Source organism: Pyrgilauda ruficollis, unplaced genomic scaffold (assembly GCF_017590135.1).
Source record: "Pyrgilauda ruficollis isolate IOZ18807 unplaced genomic scaffold, ASM1759013v1 scaffold141, whole genome shotgun sequence".
In the NCBI taxonomy this organism is placed as follows: domain Eukaryota; kingdom Metazoa; phylum Chordata; class Aves; order Passeriformes; family Passeridae; genus Pyrgilauda; species Pyrgilauda ruficollis.
The window spans coordinates 1-12,874 of record NW_024512655.1 but is presented as its reverse complement, the minus strand read 5'-3'; the positions used below and the strand labels follow the sequence as shown (position 1 = coordinate 12,874).

At 44.2% G+C, this 12,874-nt stretch overlaps 1 protein-coding gene across 1 annotated transcript; it reads left to right on the top strand.

Annotated features, from left to right (window-relative positions):
- The first annotated feature begins 3,828 nt into the window (after nucleotides 1-3,828).
- On the top strand, nucleotides 3,829-9,060 carry LOC121349632 (TAR DNA binding protein). Its single transcript, XM_041460258.1, has 6 exons — nucleotides 3,829-3,984; nucleotides 4,365-4,617; nucleotides 5,334-5,497; nucleotides 5,803-5,943; nucleotides 6,614-6,784; nucleotides 7,136-9,060. Exons 2-6 carry the CDS (start codon nucleotides 4,380-4,382, stop codon nucleotides 7,664-7,666), a joined length of 1,245 nt encoding a protein of 414 aa, XP_041316192.1. The 5' UTR covers nucleotides 3,829-3,984; nucleotides 4,365-4,379; the 3' UTR covers nucleotides 7,667-9,060.
- Nucleotides 9,061-12,874: the final 3,814 nt, after the last annotated feature.

Genomic DNA, 12,874 nt, shown 5'->3' with positions numbered 1-12,874 from the left:
ACTAGATACCTCTGTGAATCACGGGGAGAAATTCTTCCCAGGCTCTGCTACTGGATGCTCTAGAAAGACAAGGGAGATGACTCGAAGAGGGTTTGATCTAACTCTGCCAAACTAAACAGAGCAAAGTGATTTTTTCATTCCCTGTGCAAGATGCAAATGTTTGACAGTTCCCAGAGGTACCACTCAAACAAGAGGGTGGAGATGGCAGATAATCCCCACTGTTCTAAACTCTTCGCAGCTCGCAAAGGTAGGAGCCAGCAGGCCAATGCCAGCAGTGACTTTGGAGCTCAGAGGGGCCTTTTTGTCACCATTTGGGTTTCCAGTAACTACAGAAGATTCTTAGTTCCTACCAGAGCTCTCAGCCAGGCCAGTTGTTCTGTTTGCTGGGGCTGGGCTTGCTCAGTAGCAGCCAGGACACCACCACACCTGGCTGATGAGCCCTGGAGTTCCAGTGACATGGACTCCAACAGGCCTCACCCAATAGCTACTAGGGGTGAAAGGACCAGACTGAGCCACTGAGCTCTTCTGGAACTTTAAAAGAGCCAAACCTATAAAAAATCTGATTTTCAATGTGTTTGCTGAGAGACTAAAAAACACATCACCTCTTCTAATCACTCTGGAAGAGTTAAGTAAATAAGGGTATGAACCAAAAGGAATGCAGAAACTCTTCCTCGTTATAAAACAGGACTAAACTATCTCAGGTGGATTGGAAATGAGATAATTGGAACAATCATTTCATAAGATCATGGTAAAATTGCCTTAAAAATTTCCACTATAATGAAGCACTATAATTCCACTATAATGAAGTCTTAAGTGTTGTTTTAGCTGAGGGAATTAGGAGGAGTGTGACTACCATGGACTAAGCGATCTTTCCAGGTACTTTATGTGGGTGAAAGCTACTTATTTTGTTTCAGGGAAACTTTTCTTTAGTAGTTTTAGACTGCTGGGCATGAGTAAACTTTTTATGTTGATAACTTGCTTGTGAATGGAAAGCTCTAATTATGGTAGATATTTATGGAGAAACTGTTCATCCTCTTTATCAATCTGACTAGACCAATACACCATTATTCATTAAATTCTCCTGTCTTTTACTGCTCAGTAATTAGGAATAGGCCCAGACACTTCATGTTTTTCACTACTCACAGTTGCATGGTGTTTTTGTATCAGGAGCTTATATTTAGGTGCCCATTGATGTTGTTTTTCATCCCAAGTGCTTTTGGGAAGGCGAACAGTTGATCATTATACTGAGTTTGCTTGTACCCCTGAGCACACTTAACCTAGAGCAGCAAATAGTTATTGTATTGCATTTTGTTTTGTGCCTCTGGGCACACTTAAGTCAATATACATGATGGCTAGTACCACATATTGTATTTGTCTGCACCCATGGGCCCTTGGAATTGCCAGTGTGAGGGAATTGGTGAATTAACTAGTGGTATGCCCGCTGGTGTACTTACTTCAAGAGCAATGCTACTGTTAATTGCTTAACTTAAACCTAATCATAATGCAAAATAACAGAACGGAAGTGCTGCAAGAATCCTGATTCACACAGAAAAGAAATAGTGACATTTGCTTAATTCTAAGCTTGTTTGTTGCCAAAACAGAGGAAGTTTTTGGGGCAGAAGTCTCTCATGGCTAATTGTCTTTCCTTCCTTCCCTGTTTTACAGTCAGCACAGACCTCTCTGCTCTTGTCAAGCTTCTACCTGCACAAAATCTAGTCCAAGGCTGGTGCTTACTTTGTTCATTAGTGATATTACCACCAGATGCTGTGTGAGATGGAGGCTGCTCTGGCTCAGCACCACAACAACCTCTTCAACAGCGCTATTGCTAACCTCTGAGTGGAAATGGTGCAGCACATAATGCTGACACAGTACAATTACCATTCCCTCCTCACAGCGTGTTCCAACGACACTGGCTGTCTCCATGCTGACTTGGCAACACCAGAACTGGCTTTGAGATGTATATTGTGGATCACTAGAAAATGTACACATTTCTTCTTCTCTTGTTAGCCTGTGTCTTATTAGCCTGGTTCTCTCAGAACTCTGCTGAAAAATGGTAATTAAATGGTAAGGCTGAGTCTCAAGTCACACTGGCATGGATGAGCTGAGTTTCAGTGGTGCTGGGAGCCAATTTTTGCACTTGAAGAAATCTAAAGTGGGAGTCTTAAATACTGTCAGTAGAAGCCATTAATGCGAGGTACTGGATTAACCTTTTTTAGCAGTAAAGTCATCTATCCTTACTAATAGCCCTTTATTTTTATGGGATTCTTTGTACAGTTTTTTGTTTGGTTTGGGGTTTTTTTGGGAGGGTTTTGTTTGTTTGGTTTGTTTTTTTTTCTTTTTTTTGTTTATTTTATCTTGAGAAATTAATGAAGACATGGATTCTGAACAATGAATCAATTGTTGGGGACAGTGTCAGACTAGACAAGTATGAGATATAGAAATGAGCAACAATGAAACTCTGCATTAGTCAGCCTGGTTAATCTAGCTCTTCCCAAGATCCTCAGGGAATACCTGCATAAGATCTGCAGAGGCATGTTGGATCAATTCTTCCTACCCAGCGCCGAATGATGCTGTTCAAGAGCAATACTCAGGCAGTATTGCTCACATGCCTCTGTTGGCACCAAGCTTTGTGTCCTTTTCCAACTTACAGGTAACATTCAACGCCAGCACTTCCAGGTTGATGCTGATAACAGATTATTGCATCTAATATTTCCATCCTCTTCTGTCCAGTTCTGTTAAAAAGGGATCTTCAAGTGTATGTGGAGTCTCCTTCTGTGCAACTGGAAGAGCCCTGGGTACACTTCAGATGATTCACAGGAAAGTTCTCCCCAGGGGTGGAGACCCCTCATCTTCCCTGGAAACACTGCTCCACTACTTAGGCCTTGTTAGAAGAGTCTGTGGGAAATGTGATTGGTTTGTTTTTACCCTTAAGATATTGGAGGGGGTTTTGGTTGTTTCCTGTATGCTTGAGGTTTTTTTGCTTGTTTTATTTGGTTGGTTTTTGTAGTTGTTGTTTTTTTCTAGGAATCACATTATCTTCTGAGTGGGAAGGGACCCATAGTATCAAACAGTCCAACTCCTGCGCAGCACACCCCAGCAATCCCACCCTGTCCCTGAGAGCCTTGAGCTCTGCCAGCCTTGGCACCGTGCCCACTGCCCTGGGAGCCCGTTTAGTGCCCGACCATCCTCTGGGGGAAGCACCTTTTCCTGATATATTTGCCTAAACTTCCCCTGACACACCTCCAGCCGTTCCCTCGGGTCCTGTCACTGGTCGCAGAGATCGGGGCTACCCCTCCGCTGCCCCTCACGAGGAAGTTGTAGGTTGCGATGAGGTTTCCCCTCATTCTTCTCCATGCTGAACACACCAGGTGAACAAGTTTGGGTTTTGGTGTTTAGGGTTTTTTTGGGGTGGTTTTTTTTTTTTTTTTTTTTTTTTTTTTTTTTTTTTTTTTTGTTTAATTTTTATGAGGTGGCCTCGTTCTTTCTGGTAGCGGAAACGGGACAGAGGCATCGCAGAGCTTTGGCAAGATTGCCTTTGCTAGCGGCTCCTCCGGGCGAGCTACTCCGGGCCGGCCCGAGCGCCAGTACCTACTCCACGGTTACTGCCCTCACGGACAACTCCCAGACGGCGCCGGCTCCCGGCAGCTCCCGCGCTCGCGCAGGCGCGGGCAGGGCCGCACCACCGGCCCCACGCTTGGGGGAGAGCGGCTCTGAGAGCTGCCGTCGCCGCCGTCGGTTCCGAGGACGCCGGCCAAGCTCCGGCTGTGAGCAGGCGGTGGCTGCAGGGGCACGGCCGGAGCTCCACGCTCTCCCGCGTTCCGAGCGCCCCGCCGCAGTTCGCCCCCCCTCGGCCGCCTGGAATGGTTCGGCCCGCGGCCCGGTCCGGCCTCTGAGGGGCCGCGGCCGCCATTTTGTGCGGCGGCGGTAGAGTGCGGTGGTGGCGGTGTTGCGGGATTTTTGGGACGTCGCTCCCTTCCCTGGCCGGTGAGCGAGGCCGGGTGGGGCCCGGCCCGACTCGGCTGCCCGCGGTGCTGGGGCGGGTGGAGCCGCATTCGGAGGTCGCGGGCTCGGGCGGGCCTGGCAGGCGGCGAGGGCTGTGCTCCCGGTTCCGCGGGAGTAGCCCATGGCGCCCCTGGGAGTTTCCGCCGTGCTCGGGGGCCAAGTCACTGTTGGTACCTCCGTACCTCCAGGACGGGCCGAGGTTTCCGGCAGGCCCGGAGGCTTTAGTGTTCATGACTAGCGCATCTCGGTGCCCCCTGTTGTGTAATAAAGAGAGATTCGTGCCTCAGGCCGAAGAAGATGAAAGCCGCCTCAGGGGGCATAGGGTGATCGCTTATGCCTGCTCTTTCCCTTTTGTACTTCAGTAACTTCCAGCGAAGATGTCGGAGTATATCCGAGTGACGGAGGACGAGAACGATGAGCCCATCGAAATCCCGTCGGAGGACGACGGCACGGTGCTGTTGTCCACGGTGACGGCGCAGTTCCCCGGGGCGTGCGGGCTGCGCTACAGAAACCCGGTGTCGCAGTGCATGCGAGGAGTCCGGCTGGTCGAGGGCATCCTGCACGCCCCCGAGGCTGGCTGGGGAAACCTTGTCTACGTCGTGAATTATCCCAAAGGTTTGTCCTTGTGGCTTCGGTTCTCTGTTCAGGGCTGCTTTCTTTAAGGTCCCAGTCACTGCTGATCTAACATGGCAACATGTTACTCTTTAAATCTCCGATTCACAGAGATCAGTGATTTATTCAAGTGTCTGTTCTGCCAAGTAGGTTTATCCCCATTGAGTTTTTTATTTTTTTAACACTGTCTAAACAAGTACTTTAAAGACAAAGTCTTGTGTTACCCTTAAAGGCTAGCCTTGTATAGGCCTTCAAAGTGTACTGTGGTACCCTTTTTAGTGTACTGTAATCTCTGTACTCACAGATACTTTTCCTCAAGGCATTGGTACCATTTTGAAGTGCTCAGGAAAGGAGAAACCTGACCACCCTGCTCCACCCCCCAAAAAAGAGGGGAAGGAAATAAATTGCTAGTGAAGTAGTTTTGTTAAAAGTTCATGTTTTCCCCACCTTATAGGACTGTGAATGTTGCTGGATAATTCTTAAGTAAACTAATGCAGAACTAACTGGGTCAGTTTGCATTTTGGAGGGGGACTTGATTGTGGATTTGCTTTGGTTCAGGGCAGTCAGATATGTGTTGCATTTAGCTCTCAGCAGCTGGTGTGTGTCTCTTGCAGTCTATACTCTTCCTCATCCTGGGTTATAATTTAACACCATGCGGTTCATAGTCAGTGAGCCAATTTCCAGTGCTGAAGACGTCTAATGTACTTTTTTATATTCAGATAATAAGAGAAAAATGGATGAAACCGATGCGTCATCAGCTGTGAAAGTGAAACGAGCAGTGCAGAAGACTTCAGATTTAATAGTCTTGGGTCTTCCCTGGAAAACCACTGAACAAGACTTAAAGGAATATTTCAGTACCTTTGGAGAAGTTCTGATGGTGCAGGTAAAATCCATTTGCAGCTCAAGTAAGGAGGGACATTGGGTAGATACCAGGTTCCTGAGAAAGCAGTAGAAACAAAGGAGCTTTATAAACATGGACAAGATCAGAAGCTGTGTCTCTTCCTAAGGATGTTTTTTTTTTCCATGAGCCTGTTAATTTTGGGAGAAGATGTTAAGGAATTAGAGATTTCTGTGATAAGAAAGCTTGGAAGACAGGTGAACTCTCAAACAGATTTTTACCAAATTCATTCAGTAACAGCATGCTTCATACTAGTGGTTACTTCTGGGTTTTGGTTTTTTTCCACCTAGGTTAAGAAGGATATTAAAACAGGCCACTCGAAAGGTTTTGGGTTTGTTCGGTTCACGGATTACGAAACCCAAGTGAAAGTAATGTCGCAGCGTCACATGATTGATGGAAGATGGTGTGACTGTAAACTTCCCAACTCTAAGGTACTTTGGGATTTACTAGTGCTTTTATTTGTACCAAACACTCCCAAGTGCACCTCTTCATCAGCTGTGTTAGGGGAGAGCAGCTGCACAGATTAACTATCTGCTCTTGGATGTGGCTTTACTGTGAATGAATAGAACAAGTGAGAGCAAAGAAGGAAAACGGAGCAGGTGGGTGAGCTGGAAGTAATTTGGGAAAATCGCTCATTATGCGAGGGAATGAAGTACAGATAGAAATCTGTGTTTGATGTCCAGCAGTACCTGCCTAACTTGCCTGTTGCATGAATAAATGCAGAATAAAGCAGATGGAATCACTAATTTGGGGAAGAGCAGAACAAGTCTTTGAGTTCCAAACTGAACCTATAGCTTCTCTTCTTCTCTCTGTATGTAATTATTACAAAAAAGTGTTCTGCAATGGCCCTGTCGCCATCCCTGTGTGTTGCTCCCATGCTCATTTTCTTGTGGTTCTTCCCCCCCACCTTTACCAAGGTGCAGCCATGTTCTTGGAATAGAATTGTTAACGTTTATTTATTTTAAGTCTTAAATTTATAATCTCAAACTTTCTTCAATCAGCAGCCCTCAGAACAGGCTAGATTAGAGTGTCACCTACCATCGTGTAACTCAGTTCTCAAGGACTACAGTTGTGATAGTTTTTCCCTTCAATTCTCTCCAGCAAAGTCCCGATGAGCCTTTGCGCAGCAGGAAGGTGTTTGTTGGACGCTGCACTGAGGACATGACGGCAGATGAACTCCGACAGTTCTTTGCCCAGTATGGGGAAGTGGTAGATGTCTTCATTCCTAAACCTTTCCGAGCTTTTGCTTTTGTTACATTTGCAGATGATCAGGTAAGTCTTAAAATGTTTTAACTTCATGGACTACAATATAGTAGCATGATAAAGTATAATTTCTGGAACTACACATGAAATGCTTACTTGTCCACTGTCTGATTTATTGAATGGACTGAGAGTACACTTTTAGATGCAGCTGTGCAGACAGGACTTTGTACTGCGGTTAGGGTAGTGATGAATGCAAAGCTAAATCACTTCAAATTGAATTAAGTACATGCATTTGCTTTCTTTGCAGGATAAATATCTGCTCAGAATTGTAGGGATGTTTTGTGTTTTGTCTTGTACTGCTAACATTTTTGGAAAACAGGACATCTAACATACATTTAATCAATCCTTTATTTCTTATAGGTTGCCCAGTCTCTTTGTGGAGAGGACTTGATCATTAAAGGAATCAGCGTACATATATCCAATGCTGAACCTAAGCACAATAGCAGTAGACAGTTAGAGAGAGGTGGAAGATTTGGTGGTAACCCGGGAGGCTTTGGGAATCAGGGGGGGTTTGGTAACAGCAGAGGAGGTGGGGGAGGACTGGGCAACAACCAGGGCAGCAACATGGGCGGGGGTATGAACTTCGGGGCATTTAGCATCAACCCTGCCATGATGGCAGCAGCGCAAGCGGCCCTGCAGAGCAGCTGGGGGATGATGGGCATGCTGGCCAGCCAGCAGAACCAGTCAGGGCCCTCGGGAAACAACCAGCCTCAGGGCAACATGCAGCGGGAGCAGAACCAGGGTTTTAGTTCAGGCAACAACTCGTACGGAGGGTCCAACTCGGGGGCAGCAATAGGCTGGGGCTCGGCCTCAAATGCAGGCTCCAGCAGTGGGTTTAACGGAGGCTTTGGTTCAAGCATGGATTCCAAGTCGTCAGGCTGGGGAATGTAGACGCAGTGGGCTCTGATACTGACTCTATGGTGGGAAATCAAATTTTTCTAACTCATGGTAAGTATACTGTAAATTACGTATATACTAAAGTTTTCCAAATGAATTTGTTCAGTGTGCAGTATATTCAGCAGTATTTTTGACATTTTTCTTTTCTAAAAAAAAAAAAAAAAAAAAAGAAAGAAAAAGAAAAGAAAGGTAAAAGGAATTTTCTAAGTTTGTTACGTATCTGGTTGGAATTCTGAATGTTTGGAAGTGGACTGCTGTTTGCCCAATAGGTGAACTAACACTACAGTCAATAGGAAAGGTTTCTCTTTTAATACTTTACCCCTTGTTTCCTGGCTACCTGAATTCTTAGCATGTTCACAATGGAACCATTGGTCAGAAACAGCATTCTCTCCCTCTTGTTTTTAATTTGATCCCACCGTAAGACTCTCCAAGCGCCCCGTTGGACAGCACAGTGTCATTTTTGTTTGTGTTTGTTTGTTTTTTTTAACACTGTTTTCCCTCCATACTAAAGTACGATATGAAGGCTTCATTTAATCTCCGCAGTTCATCTCATTTCAAATGTGTATGGAAGAAGCACTTCATTGAAAGCAGTGCTGTAAATATTCTGCCTTAGGAATACTTCTGTCTACATGCTTTCTCATCCAAGAATACTTCATCACACCGCACATGCTGCGTCTTAGACGGTGGGTGTTCCATTTTTATCCGCTACTCTTTATTTCATGGAGTCGTATCAACGCTGTGAACGCAAGGCTGTGAGATGGAACCAGAAGGCTGTTTGAACTTTTGAAACCATGTGTGGGATTGGTGGTGGTGCCGAGGCATGAGAGGGCTGGTATGTGCGAGATAAAGGAGCGAGCGCATGCAGAGACCTGGTGGTGCATTAATGGGATTTTATTTGACTTGGCGAGATGTCTCTCAATCCTGTGGCTTTGGTGAGAGAGTGTGCGGAGAGCAATGGTAGCAGATAACGTACGAGTGTTTATTGCATTCAAAGGACGTCCACATGTGGAAGACTTTAAGTGGGTTCTCTACCTAGTTAATCAGTTAGTTGAATGTGTTACGTGAAATGGAGTATTTGTATTTCTTTTCCCTTATGTCAACTGCTGTGAATGCTGTATGGTGTGTGTTTTTTTTCTGTTAATGATCTGTAAGTGTGGTAATGTGACTTGAAGATGATGGGGGTTTGTGATGAGAACATTGAGCTTGTGGTGTGCTTTGCAATAGCTCTTTTAGCAGAGATCACTAGAGCTCAGTGTGCCTCTCCAGGGTGGAAGTTCCACTGTTTGTAAGATATCCAAAAGAATGCTGTTTGCTGCAGTTTCGTGTTTGGATGCTTTTTATAAGATTTGTCACTGTAGGAAATTCTTAAATAAAACTGATTTAAGTAATATGTGTCTTTGTTTTGCAGCCCTGAATGCAAAGAATTCATAGCAGTTAATTAATTTTACCCTTTTGCGATGAACTTCTGTAAAGCTTTTTGCAGTCACTCGGTTTGTTTCAGATAAGCAGGTTCTAAAGGAGCCACCGCTCAGTACGTATTGATACCTGATACTCTGCTCTAAGCCACTGTACCCTCTATGTCACTGTGCAGTGACATAGATCTAAAATCCAGGTCCCACACCTTGGGGTGCCCGCACCTAGACTGGTAAGCAGCTCCCTCCCGATTTCATCTGTGCCAAGGAACATTACTTGTTCTTTTAGCAATGGAAGTTCCTTATCAGAAATGGGTTGGGGGAAAGAGAGTTGCTGTCGTCATGGATTTCTGTCCACATCTCCTTTGGGGATGGATGTTTTTAACTTGTTTCTAGATCAGCCCACTCAAGGGAAACAGGCTTCTGCCACACTTCCAGCCCAGAAGAACTGTTAACTCCTGTTAATACTAGTTACAGGATAAACTTTCCAGATGAATAAAGCGCTGTAAATATACACAGACTGCTAAAGTTTGAACTGAGTTATGACAGGTGCAGAGGTGTCACATAGGATAGGAGGCAGCTTCTTAACAAAATGCACGGCATTAGAGCAGAAACTAGTGGAAGGTTATTTCCACTTGTGGTATGAGCTTGAGGAACTGTGTTGTGTACTTGGGGTTGCAACCCACTGAAGCTTGGATCTGTATTTTTCTATACACCGTAATACTGTGCTGTAGCTGTGAATAGTCTGAATATGGATATTTACACAGTTTTTAACCTATGTCATTTTCAAGTGAATCTTCATTACTCTATCCCACTGAGGCTTGTGAATAGCAGAGCATCTAAACAGCAAACAAAACTGCATGACTGAGTGTTCCACCTGCAGAATTAAAAAATCAGTTGTGCCTTAATGTGCTTGGTTTAAAGAGGGTTTCTAGACACCCAGGCTGAGAAAGAAATCCCACACATTTGTTCATATTCCACTGAAAAAGTTGCTTACATTTTTTTTTTCTGCACCTTAATCAGAATAATCTCCAAACTGTCCCATCTGTGAATTTTGCATTTTAGCACTTGCCCTATTACCAGCTACTTCTGCTGAGTAACACTTAAAAATGGTATTCTTGGACCTCCAAAGACTAACTGTGACCCCCCGTGCAAGGAACCTCATGGTAAGTTTTTGTAATTAGCATGGTTTTAACTCTGTTTAAATTGCTCAGGTTTAGGTTTAAAAGGCTGGTTGGCTGCACTGAGTAGTCTTTGCTAATAATTTTAGCCTTCCTTCACCTTCAAACAAAATCTGAAAATTCTAGAATTTCAAGTTTCAGTAGCATTTTAACTGCTTTGCATACTTGAATGTTTATGTGAGTAAATAAACTATCACTGAAAATACACTGAAGTGTTTTGAGTCTTTATTGTTTTAAAGAGATACTTCATTTTCAGTTGTATTACTTCAGAAAGTGAAATGCTAATGAAAGAATCCAAGATATAAGAAAGAGGAAATTTATGTATATTGTAAGGGGGTCAATATAATAGAAAAAAAAATTTTTTTCTAACAGTGCTAATTAGCTCCAAGAATCTCTTGTCCACTGTACTTGGACTGAAACTCTGAATGTGAAAGCTTGCTCTTCAGAAAACACCATTTTTACAGGTGAAAGCTGGAACTTGTCAGGCACAGGCTGTGCAGCAGTAATCCGTAGGGGCACAGGGACAACAGGGCCAGGAAAAGCCCCTGCATACAACAAGGAGCTGGTGCTGCACACCTGAGGGATAAGTGGAGGGATGTCCTCTGCAGGCTCTCATTGGAGCTGTGTTCAGTCAGAAGCTGCAGTCAAACAAGAATCCACAGCACCATTTAATGTCACCCTTGAGTCAGAAGTGATGCGGTTAAATGAGTGACACACTCTGTGCATTCACAGAAGGCTATATCTAACTTTATTAAGAACCCGTTCCATTTCATACTGTAGTTTGCTACAGGTGGACCTAAATGGTCCTTTGATTAAAATACTGTCACTCTCTGATCAGACTATTGCATCCACAATTTAAAAGAAATGAATAAAGCATGCTGTAGGCAGATGGCACCTTTGTACAGCTGAAGGACTTCTAACAGCTGCTGGGACATTTCTTGCTCACCCCATCATCTGCAATCAATCTTCCTGGTAAACAGGTATGTGTAAGATTAGTACTGATTGAGATTTCCTGCTCCACTGTAACCAATACCATTATCAAAGGAGATGAGATAGAAATTTAATTCATGAAGGTTATAAAAATTATCTCCCTGGCCACCTTCATAGTGTTTTCTCAAAATTCCCAATTTACTCCTCAAAGATGGGATATTTTGATCAGCTGTATAGTAAGCAGCTGTTAGAACACCACTGCCATGCACAGCTGAGCCACCTTCAAACTCTTCTTACCCTGTAGTTAACACTACTTATCAGGGAAGCTCTCCAGGCTCATCTTCCCTTCCTCCACGAACTCACTCCACAAAGTGCAAAACAACAATGACACCAAAAGCTGTTTCACAGTTTGAGATCTAAATACTGAATTATTGTGCTCATATGGATTAAATTAAGTTAATGATTCTAAATGTAATTCCTGGATTGTTCTGGAATGGTAAAATTGCTTGCAAATGAATATTTGATTTAGAATACAATTTTCATTAGTATTGCATCCCTTGGAAAAGTTCTGTAACCAAGAGAGGCAGCATTGATGAGGAATTTGGGCACAGAGGAGGAAGAGCATTTGTTCTGAATGTAAATTAAGGTAATTGGAATATATGGATATTCTAAAATATAAGAGGGACAATTATGCTATTATACTGTACAATGTTTCTCTCAAAACTTAGTCTTGGATCTTGACTAATTTTATAGAGTAATGAATTTAGCAGTTCAGGTATTAAAAACCCAAATATGACCCACAACCCTGTACTCAGCACCAAGGGGATTCTTTTCCCCTCACAAATACTGCTGTACCATGGTTCAATCTTCCCCTCAGAAACAATGCCAATCATTTTAAAAGCAACAGTTTAGTTAATTATGAAACCGTGTTTTCCAAAGAGATCTGGAATAAAAGAACATTGGCTTTTTACTCTCCTCATAGAGAACTGAACTGAGTTCTGGGCATTACTCTGCAGCAGGAGGCCTTAGCCTGACCAAGGCGTGTTCAATAGTAAATGATGTAACAAATGTACAGACAATAATAGAGATTACAGTCACACTGAGAGGGTATAATAACATTTCCAGTGTTGTTAGCACTTAAACCGCACCTGTATCACTTGCCATTCTGAAAATCAGCATAACATAAAGATAGCAATTCACTGTTGAAAGGAAGAGTGAAAGTGTTCTGCCAAACCAGCTTAAAGGTACTCCAGGAAAATCTAAGAAAGCCACAGGGCAGTACCTGCTCCATTGCTTAACAGCAGATTACCCAAGCTGGGCAAATTTCCCCTGCCTGCACAAACACGCCACTACAGACTTGGCACGAGGCACAGGAGTGGCCAGCTACCTGCTGAAATTCTGAACGTTGCTGGATACCTCCCAGACCCAAGCTGCCACTACCGGCAACCCTGGCCAGAGGCCCCTGAACACAAACGCTGGCCCTTTTCCCTGGGAGACAAAACTCTCCAGGGCAGGTTCCTGATGTCAGTTTGCAGGAGGCACTTGGCACTGTCAAACCAGCCACACTTGCCTGTGTTAAACCCTCATAGCTGCTCAGCACCCGTTCAGCACCCTCACAGAGCGCTCAGCACCCTCAAAGAGCGCTCAGTAATCGCTCAGCACCTTCACAGAGCGCTCAG